A 27,157-nucleotide genomic window follows, 5' to 3' on the forward strand; every position below is an offset into this window, starting at 1 on the left:
TTGATACTTTGAACCCTGAACTGAAAGAGTTACATTCAGCATCACAAAAGTAGGCAGTATAATCTATGGAGTCCACGTACTGCTGGAAATGGGAACATCCTTCAATGCCGCTCAGGGTAAAGAGCGCATTGGAAATCCTTCCAGCACACAGACAGTGCGAAGAAAATCAAAATTCAGTATTTTTAAAGTGATACCAAAAGAACAAAAAAAGCATCTTTTAGCAGGAAAGTGACAGGAAGCTTCTAGTGTGTTATCTTCATGTCTGAAAAATTAGACCTACTTATATTAAACTCAGTGATGCAGTTGTGTCCTGGGGCAGTGGCAGGGGAAGGTTTTGAAAAAGAAACTTCATTTTTGAAGGATTTTAATCTATTCCAAATGCCCTATTTCTGACACCTGAGAAGTGTGAAGGGGCCCAGAAGTTAAATCCAACAAAAACACAGGAAATTTCTTTGCCTTGATAGGAACCCATCAAGCTCCAAGGAATTCAGCTTAGATAACGCCTGTATGTCAGGCAGTCGGCACAGTTCTGACAGTGAAAAACCCAGGCTTTCTTGCCTTGCCGATATGAACGGTCTCACTGCCTTGGGGAATGGGATTAAAAAGTCTACAGAGAACAGCAGCAGGGAAGGTGAGAGTTTTTGGGAACCATACGTGTTCAGACAGATACATGACCCTAGTCCTGAGATGACAAGGATAAGGAGAGCCATAAAGTGAAAGAGAAGCCTCTACCGAATAGAGTGAGCTCTAGAAGTGCATGATACATAGTGTGTATTTCATTAGTTTAAGTAAAAAGAAGTATTTAGCTCATCTGACCAAGCTGCTTAACTATCCATGTAAGCACAGGTTAGAGTAAGGCCATTTGGGAGCTTCAAATAAAATGAACCAAGGTTGGATTAATTTAGAGGATAACAAAGTACTAAGTCAACTAAAAAAGAAAATCGTTACAATTTAGTAAACAATCAAGGCTTTTTGTTTCTCCCTTTTCATAAAATCTAACCATACTGAAGGCAATGTACTTTTAACAATGTACTAGGAATTGCTTTAAAAAAAAATCCTAAATAGTAAATAGTTTGTTAACACAGTATTAGAATTCACTATGCCGAAGGCATGTTTATTCTGAAATGGCAGTTGAATCATCAGCAGCGGATAAAGTCTATGTCCTCTTAGTCTGGTCTCTGCTTTCAAAGCACATCAGCACAGACAAAAGGCTGGGAAGACATCCTGCACAGGAGGTATGGTATGCAGAATATATGGAAAAGCAGTAACAAGTAACTGAACTCCATAATGTTGTGATCCATTAATTGTGCAGTAATGACTGGCACATAACAGTATTTGTTGCTGTGGCTTCATACTGACCACCAGCATTCCCTAGAAAGCTGACCGCTTCCAAACTGGCTGCTAAGTCCTCAACAGCTGTGAGCTTCCAAGTTGCCCAAAACAAGGACAGCTTCTTATAAATAGACAGGTTTTTTTCTCCGACTCTTCCCAATGCAGCAAAGGCAAGCTGACCCCTGGCGTCATATATTTTGAGGCTATTTTGAGGTAACCACTCTGAAAGCAGTCAGCTTTCTACAGAGCATTATTCTGTGGAGCTGCTACAGAAATACTAATCACCAACAATTGTGGCAAACCCGGTCATTACTGCAATCATAAACCTACCTTCCACACACGGCAAATACACCAGATTGTGGTGATGGGGATGCATGGAAGGAAGTTGGTACTTTGCGTTTCTAAGGACAGTGGGAAAAATGGAGGGTCTAACAGCGTGTCACAAATTGTTGCCTATCTCAAAAGTTAGGTCTTTAAAATAAGTTTTCACTCTCACTAATTCATCAGCTGATCTCTTTTTAAATTGTAATTTAAAGCTAATTTACTAGTACTTCTGTGGGGAGACTAAACCAGCAAACACTGAGTTTCTACTAATTAGCACCAATCTCCAAAGCAGGCAAAACCCCAGAGGGAAAAAATTGTTTTGTCTAAAAGGCAACTAATTGAAGCAGGATGATCTCAACACTGGGAATCATCAATTTCTAATTCTGTTATCCCTCAACACATGTTGGTTTTGGGGAAATCACAAAGGCTGTCTGACGAAAATGCGTGTGTGCACCTGCTGGGCTGAAGAGTTGCATGTGCAAATCAGGAAGCTGCAAAAAGATCAGCCAATTACACACCACATTATGCACACGCACCCACAAACACATGCACAAGCGTGGAAAGGATATATTGTGCATTTTGATATAAGCTAAAGCACACCCACAGCTCTGAAAAATCAATTTGGAAAAGTAAAGGATACAATTTCCCTACCCATATGTATTCCAGTGCTAGTGTAAAGAGTGCTCTGTGTTCCAAAGAGTTGGTTTTAAATCTCTTACAAAATAAATACGAAGAAGCAAGCTAAAGCCAGATGTCCCAGAAAGCCCAAGATCCTAGTGCAGTGCTAATAGGAAGCCTAACAGGCTGTTAGGTACTGATGCAATTCCTCCTGAAGTCTCAATCTGCTTCCACCTAGCAGCTGTTTCAGTTGGTAGGAGTCTAACTTCCATAATGCGAATAATAAGGAGAAAGTTTCAGGAACTGTAAATAACAAACAGCCAGCTTCCTGCAATTCCAGCACGCATTTATCATGTCATGCAAAAATTTACTGGATAGATAGCTATTTATAGGCTGTTGGCCAAGAAGGACCTGAACAAAGGAGCAATTTCAAAGCCAGGAGAAGCAAATAAACAGGGAAGGGACTGTCTTTTGTCTTGCAGTCATTACATCTAAATTTCCTCCTAAACAATGAAATGCATGAGAATGTGCTGCGTCAGCCAGTGAACTGTACACACTGCACCACCTACAATCACCAAATCGGTGCTCTCATCTGCCTGTTTTACAGTGTTTTGTAAACACAGCCTGTTAAACCCTTTAGCCTTCCTGCAGAGATCTTTTCATCTGACACTCAAACACAACAAACTACTGGACCCTACTCAGTAATGGTAGAGACCAGTTCTGGGGAGGAAACATTGACGAATATCTTCTCCAACTGATAATACACAATGGTTCAGGGAGATAAAATAAAACTACTCCAAGCTGGAGTATAATCAGGACAAAATAATTCCTATGTTTACAAAAGGGGTTTTGGAGACCAGCTCTTCAGTAGCCACATAGGTTCATGACCTTAGCTTTGTATTTCACCCTGAAAAACCCCACTGTAATCTCTGTAGAACAGTGCTCCCTACCAGGAGAGTGGGATATCACCTCACCAGTACTTGCTGGATTAGAAAGCATCATCGCTTCTTCATGCAGGTATTCTGGCAGGAACTGCCGGTCAGGCTAGCAGCTAATCTCTCTCGTTACCCCTTCTGTGGCGATGGGCACACACAGCCACAGAAGACACTCCACTGCTGGGCAACTTTTTCCCACCTTACCCTCATTGTAGCTACTTCCAGATCTCACAGATCCCCCACCCAAGTACCGCACACAGGGTACAAAACAACACAGTCTCTGTATGAAAGGTGGGCCACAAAGGAGTTCTGACAGCACTTCACTTGTGTTTCAGTTTTACTGACACAGAACAGACGAACTTCATATCCCCCAGTCACTGATGAATGAGCTTATCGCAATGGTTTCATCTTTTTTTGTTAAGTTCTGTTAATGGTAATGGGAAGCGGTCAAGATCACAGACTTGCACACCTATTCCTCAGAGCAGAGTTTAGACAGGCGCATAACATTTACATAGCTAGGGGAGAAAGCTCCTGTCCATTTTCCTATTCAGAATAATTAAAAGTATTCTTGAATCCCCAGGCCACTTCTGTTCCAGGCTCTCGGAAACACCAGGTGTCTGCAGAGGTGTGTGTTTGGCAGTCTATAGGCCTAGCAATGCTTATTTGCTCTCCAGAAAAATCCAACATAACAGACTACTAATACATCCAACCCCCATTTTTTGCAGTCTTTCCACATTCTGGCCGATGAAATCAATAACGTACCATTTCCACACATAGTGAGCAGTAGCTGAGTTGTTCTGATTTGATGTAAACAGCCCTAAGGGGCTTCTCTTTGGAGCACTTGTCACAGGGACCAAATACAACTGCTAAAAAGGTCTGGTCACACATCTTTGCGGTTTGAGAGCTGAAAGAGAAAAAGAAGAGGGAAAGAGTGCATTCCAGTCCAGCGCAAAGCTTCCCACTACTGCTCTGCTAGCTAATGCAGCTTAGACTGTATATAGACATCTGTAGGCTGGATAATCTCTCTCTGTGATTAATCTCTCCAGCTTGATAAACTGCCACTATATGCAAGATAGTCAACATGCTCTGCAGATTATATTTTTATGAAGAAAACTACAAGGCAAAGTATATATATTTTTTATAATGTGCACTGATTGCACATCGTTATAATGTGCACTGTGCACATAGAATCACTACATGCAGGAAATTACTTTTAGTTTTTACTGAACTACTGTAAGCAGACAGTAATCAGAAATGCATAACAACAGCTGGATTTGTGAGAAATCTGCACTGATCAATATTTATTGGTTTTCCACTGCATTATTAAATAGTCAGTATTATGCACAATTTTTAAAGCTGAAAAGATGACCTAGGATTCAGTCAGCAGCTACAAACATATTTTGAACAATGTGCTGCTTGAGCAGAAATTGATGTTTCAAGCACACTGAAAGCTGGGTCATTATGAACCCACTTTTGTTCTCAAGCCAAGCGTCTCTAGGATCAAAGTACTATAATCAACAGAAAATTCAAGACTACTTGAGTCAGAAAAACAAACAAGAACAATAATGCAGTGTCATTTTTCTCTGTACATTTTTCATAGGGATAGTGGGATCTTTCGCCACTTCTAAAATGAAAGCTTTTAGCATTATTTAGACACGTACATAAATAATGAGTTTATGGTTAACAATTAGAAGATATTGTAAGAGAGATTTAAATGAAGCAAAAGAAATTCAATGAGCTATGCAGGTTTTAGAATTTGTTTGGCTGGACATCATACAAAAACCAAACCAAACTTCATTCTATGCACCTGCCTGCATTCTGCTGCTTATTTGTAAGTATTTCAGCAAACTACTTGAAAAATGAGACGATAGACTCAGAAATCCTGCCCACATGCAAGTAAATAAAAGTTTTGCTGTTGTCTCCAGGAGATGCATAACTTCATCCCTAAACATACGGGAAGCAATCTGTCCTGAAAGGAACTACAGCGCATTAATCCAAAATTTGCTTGGAGCTTTCAATCAGCTACATGCAGTCAAGGAGGTTTATATTCCATTTGATGAAAAGCAACAAATATGTCCTGAAGTTTTTAATGCGTTCTTTGCAAACAGTGAGCCTAAGACCACAAGCTGCCATCCTTTCAGGGAGCTTCCCTGTGCCAGTAGTGCTCATCGCTTTAAAGTGGCTACAGCACCAAGGCTCAGTTCTACTAGATCCTTAAAATTGGACATTTACAGCTGAATAACCTGTTATTCCAAGGTTCTTGCAAATAGTGGTTCCCACTGAGGGCAACTCAGGGGTCATAATCACAGATTTATATACTTGGTGTGAAACCTGAGGACACTAGGCCAACTAGACTTCGGGAGGAAAACTTTCACTTCAGAAGAAGTGCAAAATGAAGGTATTACAGGGAAAACCGCCATCTTAGTCGAATGGAATATCATTACTAGATCCAGAGACTTTAGGCAAGGATCTGTTAGGCTTGGAATAAATACTCTGGGCAGAATTAATCTTCGATAAAGTGTGAGAATTCAGTGGAGTTAACACATAGGATGAATCATACCTGCTATCAGTATTTTACTTCAGATGAGATTATGACACATTAAAAAAATTTTGCTGCAAGAGAAGCCAACAAAACTTTTGAATAATTAAAAAGCAGTATTATACCAGAGACTGTGCATGATAATGATAGACTTATATACTATTTTATAAAGATATAAACTATTTAAAGCAAAAAGGTCTAAAACATTTACAGCTTCTTTTGCCGTAGCCTGAAATTTTAAACTTACTAGGTTTAAGTTACAGTAGAAGTTCAACAACAGTAGCACAGTGAAACATTCTGTACCATCAATCTTGTCGATGAATATTCAAAATTACTCACCTTTTCAAACAGCAAGAACCTGGAGATTCTCAAGATGACTAAACAAGCCGTGTGCAACTGCTAAGGTAGAACGGCAACCTTCCTGTTAAGTCTACTTAAGCGGTATTTAAAGCTCAGCCTCTCCAGACGTATGACCTCAGGTCACTTATGTACTGATGATTGTAGTTTAAAGGCTTTATTTTAACTGCCCTCTTTCAGAATATAGAATAAAGAACAGAAACTATTAGGCAAACTAGATCTCACCTACCTGTTACTCATAGCAGCAATTTTAGGATGGTTTCCAAATGGTAAAGTTTAAACATGCTGTTTTTTCCAACTGTCAAGCTGACAATCTGACAAATAACACTGTCAATGTTAAGTCAATGTTATTGCATACTCTTAACAAAATTTAAACGTCAAATAAATTGATTAGTGTCCACACTAGCTCTTCTTTGGATATACTTTTACTATTCACCTGTTTTAAGACAATAAATTTAAAAATCAGTAAGATTAAAAGTTGCTGCTTTTTTGCACTCTTTTAAAAAACTTGGGGGAAAAATATGAAAACACATGTGAAAAATTTAAGAAGTGCTGAAGGTCACATCTACTATTGAGACTCTACTGAAGTCACTGAAATCATGCCATTAGATGTTTGCATTTGATAGTTAAGAGGATCTGAGACAAAATGGGAGGGGGGGCGGGGGGGGAGAAAAAAAAATTAGGTCTCAGTCCAGCAGAGGCTTGGGTAGACGTAACCTCGCCTAATCTTTTTTATTAGAATATTACAGGAACGTAGAACCGAAAGGGACCACATATGCTGCTGAGTCCTGCCTCCAGAAACTGCGAGTCACATGTCTGAACACATCCGAAGATGCCAACAGCATCTTACACACCTCTCCATAAGCCATTTCAGTGCTTTCCCTCACCAGTAAGGATCATCATTTGACATTTTTCCATTTGAATGAAATAACTTTCTCCTTTACTATTATTCTTGGAAACTTAACCTCAGTAATGCCTCTTTCACGTATCAACAGTGCTCCTTATATCTAGAAGAATTACAGATAACAGAATTTTGTACCTGCACACTGGTTGAAGGCAAAAGCAAGGTGACTTTCTGAAAGTGTAAAGTAGACACTGATAATTTTGAATTTTCATTTAAAAACATATATTTTGTTGTTTGCATACACAGTGTTAATGGCATACTTCACACAAACCGCTCAGTGACCGTGCATCAAACTGTCAGAACAATTTTCCGTGACCAGCAATTTTTGTCATACAGATACACATGCCTTCTGACACTTCCACGGGATGTAGACGTAAGAGTGGACTGTGATTTTACTTGTACTGTCCCAGGTAACAGACATCCAGCTCCAGTCACTGTAAAAAAAGTCTATATACGAATTACAGCAACAAAACTTGCTTGCATTAAAATATTTACAGAAATTCATGAGGAGCCAAGGACAGCATACCATTCTGACAGGAAGACACCTGATGTTACAGCAAAGCAACTGGACCATTAAATAAATGTTTCTGGTGCAATACAAGACTGACAGTATTCACTCATGCTCACACAATTCCAAGTAACTTCCTTCAAATGATCCCATACTGAAAACATTAACTATTGCATCACTCAAAGCACTACAAGTTGATTTAAAAGCTACTTTATTTAACAGATTAAAATATTAGCCTACCTATATCTCTGTGGTATTTTGTACAGCTTTTATTGTTATTGAACAAACCACAAAATTTTTCCTTCATATATTTTTAATATATCTCTGTGGATATCACCGTGAATATTTCTCTGTACATAGTATACACCAAGAACACTGAATAACAAGAATGATTCCTTCTTTATATTCACACATTGTTCCACAAAGTTAAACAAGTATTATTAACATGTGTAATAAAAAAAAAAATCAAATCAATTGTTCCTTCCTGTAATATTTAAATTAACTAAATTAGTTAGAATCTCTTAAATATTTCAAAGCTTTAGTACTCAATTTTAATAACTACGTCTAATAGACTAGCTAGAAAACTAGTATTATTTACTGAGGAACTTCTACAGAGCAGCCATCATTGTGGTGAGGTGAATGCTGTTTTTCCAGTTGCTCTGACAGGGTCCAGTACTAAATAAAGTTATTGTTTGTTGCATTCTGATTACAGGGAGAAGGCTGAACAAAGCAAAAGGGGACCACTTCTGCTTCTAAGGATCCTGCACTTGAAATGAAATAAAGATGGAACGTAAGGAATTAAACTTTGTTTATCAGTAAGACCAGCCCACAGTAGCTGCATTCACTCCTACTCAGTGTTTGGACCGGAAGAGGGAAAACGGCACAAAAGAAAGCAAGAAAGATGTGCACGTGTGTGCACACTCACTGCATGTTCTGAAACACACTGCACTAGAGATGGGCCCAAATGAGGCGATAACTCCTGTTTTTCAGAGAAACAAGCTTGTAATTCAACCTGGATCATGATGTGAATGTTATATCTGACTTTTCTACTGTATTGACTGATATGAAAACCCAGACTTGTCACTGCAAAGAACAAAACTGAAATCTGTCTTCAAGAAGAGCACCTGAGTCCTTCCCCTGGCTGAAGAGCTCTCTGGTGGGCCTCAACTGCAACGCAAGCAATCAAGTGAGCCAAGCCAGCATGACTACAAAAAGACAATGTGGGTTTGTAACAGCAATTCTCTTAAACTGGTCTCGGTTCCCCAGTTTCAATGTAGCTATTTATATTGATTTTTTTGGAACAATTGTGGAAGGACCTTCCCTTCCCTTCCCTCCTACTACAGTCTTCTGGAGGAACTGTTATAAAAGACTTCTTTTATGAAAGGAATAAGGGTATAAGAAGTGTAGAAGAGTGACAGTTACTGTAAAACAGATCCAGTATATCAAGGCAATGAACAGAATTACCTTGGAAAAAATTCTCTTGTTACAGGAAGTGAAAGCAAGGAAAATTGTAAAGTAGTAACATTTATCACATGGCACAGTCTTCCCCTCTGACTGCTCCTGACAAGGCACCAATGCAAACTTGTCAGACAAATGCTTTTTGTGTCAGGTTTGGGCTAAAAAACTGTATGGTTAGCTTTGTGTCCAGCTGATGATATAAATTCATTATTGTAGGACTGTAATGAAGGGAGAAGAGTAAGAAAAGAGAGAACGAGATCACAGGCTGAAATTATTCTTACTTTTTACGTCTTGACTCAAGAACAAGTTTTTTTCAACAGTTTAATTCCCTGCAAGCTGCAACACTATCCACCAGCTGGAGAAATGAACCATGAAAGTCTGCCTGTCTTTATATAGACTCTGTGGAAATACCAATGCATTGGTTTTATTAAACCCTTGTGAGAAAGCCAAGTTTGAAGCTGCTGGGGACTTGTATCATTTCCAAGGCATGTGGAGAGGGGGTGAAAGGAAACGTCACTTGAAAGAGATATTTGGTATCGAGCATCAACTGTGGAACATCCTCCCGATTGTTTAGCATAGCCTGAAATTATAACAGAAAGGGGAAGAAAATATTATATTAAGAATCAAAGCAAAAACTGCACATTGTTTGCTTCCCATTGCAAATCTTGCTTTCACATGACGTTAAGGACACTTGTTTTGATCAGTTCCAAATGTCTAGAAGCTGAGCAACTTAGTAATAATGTGATGTAACTTGAATATGAGAAATAATGGCTGTAGCTCTTACCTGGACTTTACGAACAAATGATGGAGTCACTCTTTTCTCAAAATCATCTATTGGAGTATATGAGTTGAGAATCTTAACTATCTGTTCAAATTACAAGAGATTGCTTTAGTATGTCACAAAAAGTGAGAAGAAAGAAAGAAAAAAGCATTAATATGACATCTTTATTGATATTTAATGGAAGTTTCAGTATTTTACAATAATAAAATTTTGACTGGTCACCTAATGAGTTGTTACATATCTAATGATTGCTAAGACTCATTTTCAGAGGTGTCAGCAGGATGAAGGAGATGAAGGAAAAGCTGAATCAATTAAGAGAAACAACAAAAAAAGCCTGTGACAAAGTAAAGAAAAAGCATTGTGGAATAAAAACATGGGAGAGAACAAAGCAGGCAAGTATTCACCACAGGAGCAGTTAAAATGCTAACAGTTATGAATAAGGAGTTAAAAAAATTCAGTTTAACAAGTGGTGATGTGGAATGCTGAGGAATGCTGTTTTTATCAAATGAAAGGCATATAGCTCTTTGCAACAAATTATTTTAGATAGCTAAGATTCTGCAATTCTGCTAGAAGAAAACAGATGGTTCATCACCTGCACAGTAGAAAGAGATGTGCAGTGTTCACATATTTCCTTGGCATCATCATCTGTGATCTTTTTGACCTGAAGGAGCCAGGCTGCTTGAGACAGAGGCTCCAAAGTTTCTTTGGCATTGCTGTTTTGAAGATTCTTGTCCTTAAGCCATTCTTCCAAGTAGCTGATATTACATCTGGGTTAAACCATGAACAGACAACAGAAATGTCAGGCTCCCCCTAGCAAGCAAGTTACATTAAAGATTTCTAAAGGAGGAATGCAGTGTTCAAATTCAGACATTTTAAGTTAAAAACCATACCTGTAGATCATAAAAATCAAACAATTAATAGCCTATGGATCTGTAAGTTTAATCCCTTGTATATTTCAATCTTTTGTATTTCTTAAAGCTTGGATAATAGAAAGCAAGTTATTAGTTTAGCTGTTGCTTACAGAAAATTAGTAATATATACAGGCATTGCCTATTACACTGTAGTACTATATGTCTTTAAAATATTCATTTACAACTGAGCTTATACAGGAAATTAAAAGTTTTTGCACAGTACAAAGCAGGGCCGGGCTTGTAACCGATGACCTAAAGGTTAAATCAGCTTTCTTCTAGTAATATTCCCAGATGGGTCAAGATTTTACTGATTTTCTTTCACCTTACTCTGCAGACTGTCTAATGGAGAACAAATGAACCGTATCTTCTGCAAAACAGTTAGGAGCATGTTCTCTTGATGCTCGTAACAAGACAGATGATGCCTGATCTAAACCCTCAAAGGCTCTGTCTCAGTGTCTTCCTCATCACAGAGCGTGAAAAATGCAAGTCAGCTTTTGCCTGTCTGCCAGCCAGGGGACACTGCACCTGTTTACTATAGTAAGAAAGAATTAAAAATCATGAGTGAACTAGCATGGAAAGAATCCTAAACATGTCTGACTTTAAACTCCAGACTGTAATTTTCTTTGTCTTTTCCTCCATTAGTGTTTCCATGGAAAGAACAATTTGTAATATGTTACATTGAGAAAGTTCAGCCCAAAAGGCAAAGATCTATTTTTTCAAACAGAGTAGAAAACAATTAGCTACTTCGAGTAGAACGGTTACAGAATATCCAGTGACTTAGCGACAAAGGCCATTACACAAAAGTGTTAAAAATTCATTCTCAACCAACCGCTTGTTGAAACTTTACTGGCTTTACCTTATCTGCATTCCTTTTCTACAAGAGCACATGTCCTTGCGGAGGAAGAGACTATTGAGGGTGATAGCTCCAATCAGAAAGAAAAGCTGCTTCACTGCCTGCTTTAGAAGCTCAGAGTCCAAGCCATTCTGGCACATAGTACTATAAAAATAGCTGAGCTGTTGCAGGATAGAGGTCATTGTGTAGGTATCTGTGTCGTCTATACTAGAAGAACGTTTACGGAACCCTGTAGGTTTCAAGCCAGAAATTCCCTGAAGACTTTCATATTCCAGCATGCCTGGTACTGAAAGACAACAGAAAATAACGGATAAGACCACCACTCCTAAGGCTCCTTTTAGTTAACTTAATTACTGAACAAAACCTACTTTCAGGATATTTTAAAAGTTAAATGATGCAAGAAAAATAAGATACTGACAAAAGCTTCTGGAGCACACAAATTTTGAAACGCCTTTTGTTTTTGTGGAATGGTGATCAGTTTCCTGCACCAGGAAACATTGTGAGGAAAAAGTCTTTCCAAACCCTGTGGGGTTATACTATTCAGTGGAATTTATATGTGCGGAAAAACACATGCAGGTACACATATGTATAAATCAAAAAGAGAAAGAAGTCTGCCCCATCCTTTGCCTGCACGTATAAGCTTTATTCATATACTTCACAAGCTACATTCAAGTTAGTTTGGGTTGCTGCTGTCTTACCGATCATGGGCTGAATGTTGTTCTCCATTACAATAATGAATTGGTGATAGATACGAATAGCCAGATCACTAAGAATTTGTCTGTATTCTGAGAGATCAAAATGCTTCAAACAGTTCTTATTCTGACGTGGAGTGTTACTCTTCATAAATTCCTACAAAAAAGTTGCAAATATAATTGTTAGAAATCACATAACATTATAATTAAAAATTGTTACTGTAATGTAATGTATATATTAGAATAACTCATTCCATCTCTGGCTGAATGAGAGTGAGACTCATCGCAGGAGTCAAAGTTACAGCTAACTCCAATGGATACTTCCAGTTCTGGGCTTCCCGTACTTAATTTTCCAGTTTATGTTGATGTTTACTCTGTTCCTAAAGTCTACTAAAGCCAAAGGAAAGACATGCACGGATTTCAATGAACTTTGGAGCAATTCCTACATCACTTAAACAGAAAGCAACCTCCACCCCCAACCCCAACAGAAAAAGACAAAACGCAGTTTTAAACTATGTTGGCAAAAAAAAAAGATTGTATTTTATTGCTGCAAAGGAATCTCATTTTTGGAATCCTTATCAGGAAAGTTCTGACTTCAGAAGTCTAGACTGAATCCCAACTTGTGTGAAGTCCTGAATGTTCCTTACAAATATAAACTCCAAATTCTGGATTCAGACCTTTCCCTACTGTTGCAATATAAAAGACTGTTATTAATTATGGTTTAATGTTTTCAATTCTCCAGTGCTCTTTAGATGTTATCGATGCGACCACAAGAGGGAGTATCATTGTTTAGACAGCACACAGTTACTGTGATTCCAAGGCTTTATGGTACCTCTTTGCTTTAATCCTGAAAACTATATTCTTATGCGCCTATGCAATTTCAGTTGAGTCCACCTGTTTATAAAACCTAGCAATAAAATATAATAAGAGTGTGCAATTTAGAAGAATTCATAAGAATTTTATATTTCAGGTTAAAACTTAGCTTAAACGAGCAAGTGAAAAAAGGGTATTTCATTGTTTTGCTCCTTTCCTGAGGTTTTCTTCTGTAATCTCATATTGGTAGCAGAAGGTGTTTGAATGGTCACAAATATAAAACAGTAAAATTGTTTTTTATATATATATATGTAACTGGACATCTGAAGCCCAATTCACATTAAACTCCTGTGGAAGAGATCAAATTAAGTAGCAGTTTCCACATCATGTCTTTAACCTACATTAGCACTTTTATGTTTCCTTGATTTCACTTGATCTGTTAGTTCTACACTGTCTTATTATTTGTGTAAGACATATAACACCACTGCAGAGCAATATGAATATCTAAATATCTGTAAGGAACAGTGGTGAGCTGGTGAATAATGATCTATTATCACTATTTTTAATTCCAATTAAAGTCTGTCACAAGTAAAGTAATGGAATTATTTGATGAAATCATAAATCACTCTTACCTCTTCCCCGCTGTACTGCTTCAAACAGTTAAGAAAATAGTATGTATTGGAAAGCCAGAAGGACAACATCTCAAAGTCTTCTGAATGTTCCTGAAAATTATAAGTAACACAGTTTTATAATGGTATTGTCTCATGAAGTTTATTTAACAACTAAAGAGCATTTTAGAATTGGTATAATAGAGCCCACATATAGCAGAAGGAGCATACAGCATCTATAACATGCTAACTGAACAAATCATGCTGAGTTTTCAGGCTAATATACATATAGCAAAGATCCCTCTTTTATCTGGTAAACACTGTTTAAGTCTTCTCAAATGACAGGCTGGCTAAATAAGTGTGAATCAAACAGTTTTAGATATTTCTATGTGTAGTGTACTGGAGGCCTTCCTGCAAAAAAAGTGTGAACAATGCCTGTGTACATGGACGAAACTGAACTACATATAAACACAATTCTAACTACTTCTGGTTTATTTTTGTTAGCTAAGTAAGCAGAAGCTTTTCTAATGTGTAAACTGTGGTATAAATATGTTCACGAACAAACTATAGGCATTCTCTATACAACAAATTCAACTGCATAAACCTTAGTCCCTTCCTGCCTGTGCTACAAATCATACCTCGTGTTTTATTGCATTATAAATCCATAGTAAAGCATTCACATAGCTGAATTTGTTATGTAGATGAGACAACAGGTTAACAATTGTTGTTTAGAAATTGATTTTGTAAACTGTCTGGCAACGTAAGTTTAATCATTTGGGTACTAATGCTGCAGTACCAAATGATATGTCAAAAAACCACAATACTAGTGGAACAGCAGTGCAAAAATCTCTTAAAATTCTGATACCTGCCTGCTACCAAACATACTAACCTTCATTTCAGTCCATCTGACTTTTATCAGTGCTGAGAGTACAGGTGCACTTCACCTAATCAGCTACAGTAAAATGTAAAATACTTCAAATGATTTTGTCAACAAGCTCTTCAGATAAAAATAATTTCTGTCAATGCATTCCGTGCATCCTGTGTTCAGCACAGTAGAACCTCACCTGGAGGCTTTACTACTATTACTACTACAAACTTCAAAAAGACTGTCACTAATGATTATTATTCTATTATAGGAATACTAGCAAATGGAAGTGTGAGCATTCCTCAGGTACTGTACACGCATCTTGTAAACCTTACATTAAAAATCAAAAAGTACAACACAGCCAAACGTAATTCCTACCTTAACAACTTGTTTGATACCATCAATGGTTACATTCATGAAAGATTTCAGCATGTCAGCATCATTCAGGTAATCTGCATACCTCACACACATGAATAGGATGTGAGCTGGAAGGCCAGGTATCATATTAACTACAACTCCACGCGGCTTTAGATCTGCATAAAGAAGAATCAGGTTTATTATAGAAAAATTTGACAATTCAACATATCATTCTGAAAAAGACAAGCACTATGGGGTTTACTTCTTCAGTGACCAGTCACTTGATAATTGATTTACTGATTAATTGTTTGTTTCTGAAAATTTCTGTAACAGTATTGTTCATGTAAGAGTGTTAATTAAGTTCTCCAGAGTAATAGGAGAGTTACTGTAGCAAATTCTAAGGTCCAGTATGGGCTGCGCCAAACACAACAACTTCAAAAAGCAATTTGCATTTAACTACTCACTGGAGGCCCCACCAAATTCTGGCACTGCTTAATGATACACCTTTGTTCACAAAGATACAAACATTCATAAGGCTGAAGCAGGTGAGAAGGGAAGGACGATGTTGTTTCCAAGCAGTAGTTTATGACGGTACTAATGCACATGGAAAATTTGTCAAGTCTACTATTAATTGTAAGCTAATGCAAAAAGCTGATTTGGCAGTAAGATTGATATTGTGAAGTAACTCAGAGGAAGGACAAAATTCCTCTACAAGAGGAACATGGAAGTACACTTTCCTTCAGTGAAAAGAATGATATGGGAAGGGCAGTCAGGAGAGCAATCCATCACACGGGGATATAAGCCCAGTGACTTACAGACTTAGTAGACGACCAGGAAGAAAGTAAATTCAAGTCCCTGGAGTGCTCTTGAGATTTATAGCTTTATAAGTGAATAAATAATAAGAAAGATAATAGAGTAAGCATTATGTACAGTCAGACAAATGATTTTTACGCAGACAAAGCACTTCTATATTTGAAATGATTGGCAGCAGAAAAAGAGCAATACAGAGCCTCCAAGTTGTATCACTGGTAAGAGAGCGGAAAAAAGGCAACTTTGAACATAAGTGAAATACAGTGCCTTGTAGTTTTTTTTGTAGTATTCTACACTGAATATCACTGACTACTGATAAAATCTGAAGTGTTACTAAAATACCGAGGATCAGATTTTGAATGATCCTGTCTTCGTCCTCTTTTTTGTACTCCATCATTCCAACGTACTCTTTGGACAAAGTTGGCACATGAGCTTCAGCTGTCAAACACAAAAGCACTGTTACCTGCAGGTAAATGGCTAAGCTAACGTTCATGTCAGAACAAACAATTAGAAAAAAGCAGTTTTCTCTGTAATAAAACAAGTACGGTCCTTGTTCACAATAACGCTCTTAGCTTATGGTTCCAAGCATTATGAGTTAAATAGCATTTATATTATTAATGTGATTAGTTTCACTGGATTCAGTGGAATTATTTGCACTAATGAGACAAATAAACATTAGCCACCTCTGCAATGCTTTGAAGTGGATTATATAGTGAAGAACTGCTTGCTATATAGGAGCTTTGTACAAACTAACCACCTGCCATTTGAAGGTAACAGGAGGAGCTACTCCTCTGATGCAAAACTAACACTCTGTTGGCTCAGAGAGAGTTTGTGTAAGGATAGGCATTAACTTTTGTTGACAGAACCTGATGCCCCTGGCTTAATCTTTTATCGTATAGTCTAGGTCCCATGCACGCCCATTATTTAGCTGGAAAAAAAATACAAGAAAGGGCTTTTATGTAAATTCTGTTGATGGTTCCCTGGCACTTTATTCTGAGGTTTTAAAATTTCTAACCCCACCTCAAGGCCTGCCTTTGTCTTTTTTTTTTTTTTTACATTTACTTTTTTTCAAACACACACTGAACATACAAATCTGTATTTAAAAAAAAATAATCATGTAACAATATCTTACTTTTTTCAAGAGTCTTGGTAAGAGTTTTGATCTGATCCTCCAATTTTTTTATTATTCTGTCTTTCATGTCTAGTTTTTCTTCAAGATCCTGCAATAATCAAAGTGAGTTCAGTGAGTTCAGAGCAACCACAATTAAAAAAATGTCTTTTACTGCTACATGTTATCACCACAATTAAGGAGCACTATGGTATGCTTTTACTTGTACTTGGTGGAAGAAACATGAAACCTTCATATCTTTTTTCTCCCCAAATGAACTGAGAAAACACCCTGCCCATACCGTGAAACCATGATTTTTTTCTTTTTATCCTGCATTTCAGGTAGTTTCTTAATGACAGTTTCATTTCCTCACCATGTTTTCCACAGTAAGTCGAGTTGTTTCTTGCTTTATCTTGCTTTTTACTTCATCTTGGATTTCGTCTTGCATCAAACCATTGCTCAGCCCCTCAATTTCTTGGGTTGTGACTTTCAGCCTCTCTTTTTCTTTTATGTCTATTTCATTCTGGGCCTCATTTGTTCTAAGAACAGATAGACAGGAACCTTTGTCTCTTATTCTTTCATTAAAGCATAGTTGTATCATCTTTGTCCATTACTTATTAACTATATGCATGGCTGTAAGGCAAATCTTACACTGGATGTGGTACTTTAAAGAGTTTAAGTGACTGGTACCCCACCTTATGGCAACTACATTTTTTTACATTTAAAAAAATAAGAAAAAACCCAAATACATATATATTTACCGTCTTTGTGTTCTATCCCCTTCTAGTTCATAATGCAGCCGATTAGACATCTCTTTCATTTTTTTCAGTAATAATTCGCAACAAAGCACAAAACAAAAGAAAAACAACAAAATTACATTTGCTTAATGTTGCATACTAGTATTTAGTAAATCTCTTCTTACACTCATAATTTTGTTTCATCTTACAAAATTGAATGACATGCCAGATAATGTATCAGAGAAATATCTGACTACTCCACACCACACAGAAGATTATATGGGATGGGGAATTTTGACACTACTAACTTCTTGCAGTTGGCAGTAAAACTACTTGCAAATGTTAAATCAATTGCCTAGGAAGACACTACAGTTACAGAGACTCAGAAACCTCAGCAAAATATGCTTTCCTAAATTGGGACAAACTTTCAAACCAGCAAATTCAGCACTTCTCCCTCTGTCTCCTACTCTGAATTTTTCAACACCCTCTGAAATCCATCTTATAGAGTATGCCTTAAGTTCCAAAACATCTTTCCTTTTTATGATTGTTTCCAAAGGGAATACTCCATTGCACGTATTCTTAGCAGAGCCCTACTGAATACACTTGCAGACATCCAAACCATAGAACTGAATGACCTAGAAAAGGTTAAAAAAAGAAAAAATACACATACTTGCATGTATTTTATTTTTTAATAACAGAGATATAAACTACACATTTTTTCATCATATTTCTTACATTTTACTATCAAGAAAGTAAGTAATAAGGCAATGATGTTATTATGTAACATTGCTTCAGCTTTTAAAGATTCAAATATAGGGAAATCATTGTGTTCATCTTAAGCAAATATAAGACTAGGGACCATTCTGGTACTTTACCTTTCAACTTTACAGTTTGTTCTTGAAGGCGGTTTTCAAGATCTAATTTTTGATTTTCAAGTTCAGAAACTTGCTGTTTAAGATCTGGGATCACCTTTTAGAGAAAAAGGAGATTTGTGTATTTCAGCACCTTCCTTCTTTTCAAGTGTCTGCAATAGTTCCTGTGATGCTGGAAGAACTTCAACTGCAAATAGTCAAAGACTGGAGAGACGCTGTGAAGGAGCACTGCTACCTGCTTGCCTGACTTGTTTAACTTTTCTGGAGGCATCTGCTGCTGGCCACTCTCAGAAATGAAACAGTAAGCTAACTAAATGTTCGGACTGACCCAGCACTACGATTCTTCTGCTCTAGTTTAAAGGAAATGACACTGTGGCTTTAATTTCCCTAGCTCAATTAACACTGGAAAAAAACTCAGTATGTTATAAAACAGTATTTTAAAAATAACACTGTAAATCACTTTTCCTTATGTTTTCAATTTTAGTAACTTTGTTTTGAAAATATTTCTTTAGTTATTTTTAACTCAGCAGAAAAATAATATGGTACATACCATCTTCTGGAATAACAGCACTTCCTCGTGTTACATAGGTTTTAGACAGTACTAATAATTGGACTCCTAAGCCTTGCCTGCAATTTGTTAGCAACTTGATACGCTTAGCTGCCCTCTAGCGGGGAGAGCCTCAGAACCGCACAAACCTGTAACCACCATCAATCCCATCGGCATCTGGTTTTTCACTAACAAACGACAGAACTTGCTTTGAAGAGGGTTCTGAGAAAAAGATGCTAATGTCTGTCCTCTGACTACAGGCAAAGGACGAAGTAACTACATTCTGAACTGGAATGCCTCAGTACAATGAAAACTGAAGCTGGTTGCTGTGGGCTGACCCCAGCTGGCCAGCAGCCAGGCACCCACAGAGCTGCTCACTGCCCCCCTACCTCCACCCCACGCCCCCACGCAACAGCGAAGAGAATGGGAAGAGCACAAGCGAGAAAATATCTGGCTCAATATAAAGCCAAACACCCCCTTTCTTCTTCCTCTGCTTCAGCTGAGCATGACATTATATGGTAGGGAATACCCTTCTGGTCAGCTCGGGTCAGCTGTTTTACCCACAAATCCAAAATGCAGCATCAGATGGACTGCTACAAAAAAAGTGAACCCCATCCCAGACAGACCCAGTACACTGTTATAATACTGACCCATAGAAAGTTACAGTATCACAAAACTGCTTTTCATTAAGTCTGAAATACCAAGTGTGTTCCATCAGAAAAAATACATGGCCTGACCAAAAAATAGCTTTTTTTCTTTTAATTATCAGGTGAGAAATCTAAATTAGGTAGATATTGAAAAAGGTATGGTGAGCTAACTTTCTGGTAACTGCTAAACTTCTGATTCATTTTTCATTTAAAATTTTGTGTAAATAAAAAACCTAAATACTTGTTTCTTCATGACTTCCAGTATAAAGCTGCACAGCTGTAGAAATTATTACACCCCTCAAAAGTTCCTCGCATTGTTGAGAAACCACAAAAAGCACAACGAAAAATATTCATATGAACTCAGCTATGTACATCCTGGCAACATTTTGAAGTTCAAAGCATCTTTTATAAAATCTGAATATTCAGTCACATGAGCGTAGAAGGCTTCAAACACATTCTAAAGACTCTCAGCAGCTCCCTCGCTGTCAAGAGCGGAAGCCAAAGCCTGTGTGTGCACTACGCATCAAGTCAGAGTCTGTAAAATGGTATTTTGCCACTCTGCGATTAGAATCAAATCTCAATTCAGGTTTATGCAAAAGAAAATGCAAAAAGCCTCTGTGAGGTTGCCCCAACAAGCTTTACGCTCAAGACAGTAACCTTGGCTGCCTCCTAATGCAGAACCCCAGCATGCAGGGAAGGAGCCTGGACTATGGATGTGCAATCTTAGATGGCCCTGTCTGTTTGAGCCTTGAGATTTCAAGGACACGACCACAAGATTTTGAGGGCTTTGTGCCACAAACACATTTGTATTGTATTAGTAAGTAACAAAAGCATAATTTCCTTTACCACACCTTGATCTTACCAGGTTTTCTGAAGTTAGTCTGCTAACTTCAAGTCGAATACCATCATTTATGTCATTTTCCTCTCGAAATAATTTTTGTAGATGATTAATATCTTGGCTAAGATGTTCAACTTTAAAGTTCAAACCTTCAATCTCCTTTTCATATATTTCTTTCTGGGACTGGAAATGACTTTCCAATACTCTGTTTAAAAAAGGGAGAAAGAACATGGCAGATGTAGTACAACCTCGACACAATGGGTCAAGTTTAATACAAAGTGAAAACAAAGTACTGTGGTTAACATGCATACATTCCATTACATCACCTGTGCATTAAGGAAGTTGAAAGTTATGCATGATATCTCAGAGGAAACACATTTCCCTGACTGACACATACACACTTACCTCACTGACTTAGTAAAGGTTTGTTAAAGTGATTTTAAGTTGCTCAGCCAGTCATAATGCAGTGTGCGTTCCTTTCTTAAACAGATGCTCAGTATTGCACTGTCAAATTAGTTACTGATCTTTCTGTTTACTTCCTAGATCACAACTTGGGAGTTATAAAACCATGGAAGAACTGAACTAACCTTGTAGCTTTTTTCAAGCCCTCATAAGCAAACCACAGTTCTCCATCCTCATTTAAGTGTTCTAAGTCCTCCGTAGAGAGTCTAGAATACAGGGCAGCATCATTAGTGTGCAGGGGAACAAAATGCATTTCTTCAGCTTTTTTAAAGAGACCTCAGAACAAAATTACCTGCTTCTTACATCTTCAACATCATAACTTTCAAGAAGCTGTTTTGCAACTTCCGACATCTTTTCTAGAAAAAAACAACTTTATTACACAAATAATTTTCTCTGCACATTTCAAATTAAGTTTGATTATAAAAATCAAGCCAACCCCTTCCTAAATCTACAAGGTTCTTTCCTGGTACTCAGTAAATATATCTGATTTGCTACAAAAATATGATGAGGGACTTGGTTCTACTTCTGGATATGTAGGGTGCACTAGATAGGTATATACCACCAATATTGTTTTTTTTTCCAAACACATGAAACTTTCACTGCAAGGCTGTATCTTTCTCTTCTGAATGTGGACAACTGCTAGAGTTGTATAGATGATTTGTCATCTAGTGCTAGGTTACTACGTTAAATGCTGCAGACACAGGTTTGCTCCATGACATTGTTAGCACTGAACAAAGTGCACAACAGTACTGCTTCTTATTAAGTACCTTCTCCCAAAGAGAACCAAACTCAGCAAGTTATTTAAGCGTAATTGATATTTATTGGACCTAAGGCTAAGGATAGGATGAAAAGCTAGATAACGTATTGTCTCCACATTCTCGGGGCTCTACAAGTTACTTGTTAAATTCTAAGTGAAGTTTAAGCTACTAGTATTGATTTTTAAACACAAAGGAGGAATGTTTGAAATCAGAGTTTCTTCAAAGGGGTACTCCAGTTCTCAATATTCAGTGATCACTTGGTAAAACTTACCTGTTGGGTTTTTTTTTTCCCCCTTGTGAGTATAGGTATGAATAGAATGAAATCACTATGGGATTGGAAAGAGAACTGTTAGCTTTTGTCAAAGCTAACATGGAAGAAATCAATTTAAACTGGCCTGGTTCACACTGTACTTCGTAAATTCTCTGAATTATCTAGTATATAGCTTACCCCTCAGCTCTCGCTTCTGTGACTGGGCCTGCTTTTCAACATCCAATTTTTGTGTCTGCAGCAGTTCGATTTCCTTTTGCAACTCAGGTATTTTCTGAATCAGACAAAAATTATAGACTGAGACAAGGAATGAATGGCAAGGGCTGAATATCAGTTAAATCATAAAGATAATTACAGTTAAGAACTTCATATGGTAAAAGGCTTAAAATGTGTTGTGTTTAAAGCATCTGGTTCTCAGGCATCAGAACAGTTATGTGTTTGTGTCATGGAACTGACTCAGAGAAAAAAATGTGACTTTACACAAAAGTATTATTTTCAGGTTCAGTTTGTAACTGAAAAATCCCCTGAGAAACTAACACTTTATTGGAAAAAGGAAAATAAAATATCCACACATTTAAATGTATATATATTCATGCACAATTATTCTTCAAAACATGCACTTATTTCTGAGAGCAATAACTTACATTTTGTACATTAAAATAATGCAACATAGTGGTATATCAAATACAGCTTATAACTACAACTTCTTCTAAAAATGCACTCAAGATAAAAAAATAGTGAGGATAATGTATAAATAAAACACCCACATCCTCTACTTGCTGTATCTAGCAAAGACTCCAAAATGAAATGTGTCATACTTTACCTGGGCTTGTTTTGTAAGTTGTCCTACTTCCATTTTCAAGCCATCCTGAATGACAATTTCTTGCTGAATTTGATGTTGTAGCTGCGTTTTTTCTTCTTTCAGAGTCTTAATTTCTCCCTTGAGCAATTCAATCTCCTTTTCATAGTCCTGCTTCTGATTTTGGAAATTTTTCTCAAGTATCCTAAACACGACAATGAAAAGGTGGTGCTATTTTCCTACATTCGTAAGTGAAAGAGTTGGCTTTGGTTTTGTTTTAATTTGAAGGACATGTTTCATTGAAGAAAACTTAAACAAACGACAGTTACTTGAAAATGCTATCCTACATCCTCAGAATCAATCTACAAAATGGACAAGGGGATAAGAACGTCCCTGGATTTCCCTGCATCTAATTCAGATATTGGGACTGAATTCAAGGCTGAGTTTTTTCCACTTAAAGGCTAATTCTCTAACTCTGAGAGTTAGCCTACCTGAGCAGCTTTCCACTACATTTATGGTCACAGTCAGACATAGCAACCAAAAGCCATGTGTTCTTCTCAGTGTAACACTGCAAGAAGCTTTCCATTTTATACTACTCCCTGCTGGAACGGACTGGCTTCCAACATAATATAGCTAATGGGCAAAGCAGAAAAACGAGCAAAGAAGTCCTCTTCATACAGTCTGAAGTTATTTGCAGCTGAAATCAGACTGAGCTGAAACACCACACAGCTTCCAACCCTCAGGAACAGTGACTGACTGCACTCTTCACACTTCAGAGAACAGCATTTATCTGGTACCTGAAGTTCTCTGTCTTATACAGGAAAAGCAATACTGGGAAATAAACGCTTGATCTGAGAAAAGCATGCTGCAAAGCAACAACCTTTTATTGCTAAATAATAGGATTTTTAATACTGCAAATGAAATACCAAGGAGGTGGTAAAAAAAAAAAGTTTTCCCCCTATATTTTTAGCTAAATGTCCTTTACAAACACTGCCTTTCCTTCAAGCTGAATCTTTCAATTGTGTCCTTTGATATTCACTTCACAGGAATTTTGGCTGGTACAGCCCAGCTGCTCTCACGGCCCTGACTGAATTCTGAGGATATGTCCAAAGAAAGCATTATAATCAGGGTTGCCTTTCAATCCTCAGAAAGACATACAGCAAGACAGGAAACTGAAAAAGCAAGAACAATATGAAGTCTACAATATAATTTCCTGCATGTGACTGACCCACAAGCACACGCTTTTCCTCAATTGTACATGAAATACTTCAGTACTAGCAACAATGTCCAAGAACCCCGACAGATTCATAAGTGATGTGAGCGTAATACATTTCCAGGAGGAAAAAGAAAGGTAGGGAAAGAGAAAAAGGGAATGCTTTTTCAATTTTCAAAGCAATAAAATTCAGATTCCATACATTCTCTGATTTTCTTCTTTTTGTACATCACTGAAGAGTTGCTTCGTGAGGTCATCCATTTTCTCTGTCAAAAAATATTTCAATATTTCAAAGACCTTTAAGCAATTACGTGCATTTATTAAAACAGTATGACCACAATGAGAAGTTTCGTTTTAATAAGCAATACTTAACATATTTTATGGCTGAAATTATCCTCTGAAGTGCCAAAAATTATCACAGGAAATTTTACACGTAATGCTATAGAAGAAAAAATGTTCTGAAATACCAAAGTGTTATTCATCTGAAGTATACTTGATCTCATGAGCTGCCTGTGTCCTTTGAAATTAGATTTGTAAAAGCAGTATATTAAAGGAACCAGGGACGAAGTGACAACTTGAAGGAATGTATGTGCGTGTGACAGGGAACACAACAGGAGAAGAACTTTTGCTACGGAAAGAACAGATTTAATTTAATTCTTAAATTAAAAGCATTTGCACTCCACATCCTAAGCAAGAGAAACTTAGGGCCAATTTTTAATTTACTGTAAATTCAGCATTTATATTACTTTTATTAAAACAAAAGTCATATACCTTTGCCGAAAACCTGACTTTAAAACTTTCCCCCACTGTAACTCCTTTAAAACTACTTCTAGTTATTGTACCTTTCATTTCCTCAGTTTTCTCTTGGAGCTTTATTTCTAAGGTCTCTTTCTGTTCTTGTAATTCTTTATTCAGATTCTCAAGTTTTAAGATTTTCTGTACACACAAAAAGTAAGCATAATATACAAATTACAAAGGAGGAAGAAATAAGCTGCAGAAGGTCTTAAATTTTAACAAGCATATATGGATTCCCTTCCTTCCCTGCCACCCTCCCCAAAAGTGAAACTACTTAGTAACTCTCGAATCATGCATTTAATAAATCCAGCAACTGAAAAGATTATTTAAACTAAAATAAAAGCACCCAGATGGCAATGAAGATTTACCTGTTCACTGTCCTCTTTATATTTTTTCCCTTTCTCTTCATATATTCTCTTTTGAGCAGTTAACTTTTCAAGATCTAATTCGAGTTTTTGAATCATATCCACGTCGGTCATATGAGTTGAAGCCAGATTGGTCAATCGTTCCAGCAAACCATGATTTTCTCTACTCTACAATGAGCAAGACAGGTTAAATGAAAACAGAAAAACAAGCACACCTGAAACTGTTCAACAGAATTTTGAAGGAAGCACCTGACATATTTCTGCTCACCGTCCCATAACAGTCATGATTATTTCAACCAAGGATTGTTTCCATCAATTACATTAAAGCTACCATCTTAAAGATGATTTGGCTGGTATGGCTCTCAAAAATAAGCTGCAAAATAAACATAATATGGAATTCCCAAAAGTTACTAAGTATGTTGCATCAGAGCAGTACCTCACACATCCTTCATACTAATACAAGTAAATACCATCCAGAGATTGGATGGACTACTTGAGAAACAGGAAAAAAAAAAAAAAATGTTCACTGCAGATTCTTCTCGTTGGCACAACTAATCCAAAAATATAGGGAAACTCTGGATAATTCTTCCTGCCCTGGATGTGGGAAGAATACTAGTGACTTACTATAAAGGACCATATCCCTTACATATTCTCCTGTCTTGTCCAGTATGGATATTGTAATTCATGTAAGCCTCTAATCAACATGAGAGCTCTGGATAAAACAGATAAGATTAAAAAGTTAGTACAAATAAACTGACTGGTACCCCGCACCTGTTCTTCTATCTTTTTCTGCAGCTGCTGAACTCTGTAGGAAAGCTGGATATTCAATACAAACCGCCGGATATTCTGAAATCTGCGCCTGGCAAGCCATGCACGGGCGTATTTCTGAAGGATCACAGCCTTGTGTTCTTCGAGCATCTTTAAAATAAAATATTAACATCTGCCTGTAATTATCTGTTCCTCAATCAGAATCAGTTACAACATACACTGATAATGACAATGCCTCTCACGGAAGTATCAAAATACTGAAAAATACCCAGACTGCAGACACGTTTCAACCACTGTAGTAATCACACTAGATGATCCGCATCAACCAGACAGAGTTCTTTGTAGCTCAGAGATTAGATCTAAGCTACTGTGTATCAGCATTTTCATAGTAACAATATAAAAAATAGAGTAGAAGATGTAAGAACCAGACATGCAAAAGGTAAAGTATGAGGGATCATTGCCCTTGTCTCCATCATTCTTATAGAGCAATATCTGTTTACAGTTACTGAAATAAAGTTTTTGATAGGCTGTACCTTCCGGTATTTTTTTCTTGCTAGAAATCCTCTTGTATAAGCTTGAATTGTTACAGCAGCCACAAGGATGAGCTGGCAAAGTCTACGGACCAGGTAACCCCGACAGTATTTCTGAATTATTATAGCTGCCCATGTTTGCTTCAGAGTTCTTGCAGTTATAGCTTGCCTTAATTCAAAAGACAATAAAGTTTACTTAGGTTACATTACATTCCTCATGCTTGTTCCCTCAGCCAACCAAATCACACACACACACAGAGAAAGATACTGAAAACAGGCATCCACTGTCTAAAACACAGCTTTTTCTTCAATCAAAGTGAAAGAGAGGGAATTATCTACAATCTTTGAAATCTGTTTCACAAGCAATTGTTCTGATGGTCTGTTTCTGAAAATTTCAAAGCCTACGTAGAGCCACCTTTCTCTCAGTCTGCTCTGTGAATGACTGGTGCACTTTCTCTGCTGCGTAATTCTTCCAAGTAATTTGTACACCCTTGTAAATTGCTCTTCCTTTTTGCTACTCGATTTCTTCTCTGGCTCTGAAGCTAAGCAGTAAGCCCAAGCCGACAATGGGGCCATGCATCATTAGCTAATGAGTGAGCTTACAGGTAGACAGGCCTCTCAGGAATCTGGCAGACAACATTTGAAATCTGCTAAAGTATTTTCTTCATATCACCTGAACATCTTCAATACTTTCAAGTCCATAGTTACAATCAAGAGGAAACGGAAATACAATCTGAATTGCTCTTTCGTAAAAATTACACTTCCAAATTAGTGTTGGGCATTAG

General features: G+C 37.3%; 1 protein-coding gene across 2 annotated transcripts in view; it reads right to left on the minus strand.

The window, feature by feature from the left end:
• Positions 1-7,268: 7,268 nt before the first annotated feature.
• Positions 7,269-27,157, minus strand: part of MYO5C (myosin VC) — a 36,529-nt gene continuing 16,640 nt past the window's right edge. For both annotated transcript variants that reach the window (XM_074601072.1, XM_074601071.1), the window contains 22 exons: positions 26,376-26,541; positions 25,846-25,992; positions 25,078-25,242; positions 24,757-24,850; positions 24,117-24,180; positions 22,726-22,906; positions 22,083-22,176; positions 21,169-21,232; positions 21,002-21,082; positions 20,439-20,619; positions 18,386-18,479; positions 17,535-17,586; positions 17,147-17,312; positions 16,798-16,885; positions 16,008-16,103; positions 14,877-15,031; positions 13,658-13,747; positions 12,219-12,369; positions 11,524-11,806; positions 10,349-10,523; positions 9,760-9,840; positions 7,269-9,555 (listed from right to left, as the gene is read on the minus strand). In XM_074601072.1, coding sequence (XP_074457173.1) covers positions 9,403-9,555; positions 9,760-9,840; positions 10,349-10,523; positions 11,524-11,806; positions 12,219-12,369; positions 13,658-13,747; positions 14,877-15,031; positions 16,008-16,103; positions 16,798-16,885; positions 17,147-17,312; positions 17,535-17,586; positions 18,386-18,479; positions 20,439-20,619; positions 21,002-21,082; positions 21,169-21,232; positions 22,083-22,176; positions 22,726-22,906; positions 24,117-24,180; positions 24,757-24,850; positions 25,078-25,242; positions 25,846-25,992; positions 26,376-26,541 — 2,821 coding nt within the window. In that variant the 3' untranslated portion in view covers positions 7,269-9,402. The remainder of the gene's footprint in view (positions 9,556-9,759; positions 9,841-10,348; positions 10,524-11,523; positions 11,807-12,218; positions 12,370-13,657; positions 13,748-14,876; positions 15,032-16,007; positions 16,104-16,797; positions 16,886-17,146; positions 17,313-17,534; positions 17,587-18,385; positions 18,480-20,438; positions 20,620-21,001; positions 21,083-21,168; positions 21,233-22,082; positions 22,177-22,725; positions 22,907-24,116; positions 24,181-24,756; positions 24,851-25,077; positions 25,243-25,845; positions 25,993-26,375; positions 26,542-27,157) is intronic.

This window comes from Larus michahellis, chromosome 9 (assembly GCF_964199755.1).
Source record: "Larus michahellis chromosome 9, bLarMic1.1, whole genome shotgun sequence".
Lineage (NCBI taxonomy): Eukaryota > Metazoa > Chordata > Aves > Charadriiformes > Laridae > Larus > Larus michahellis.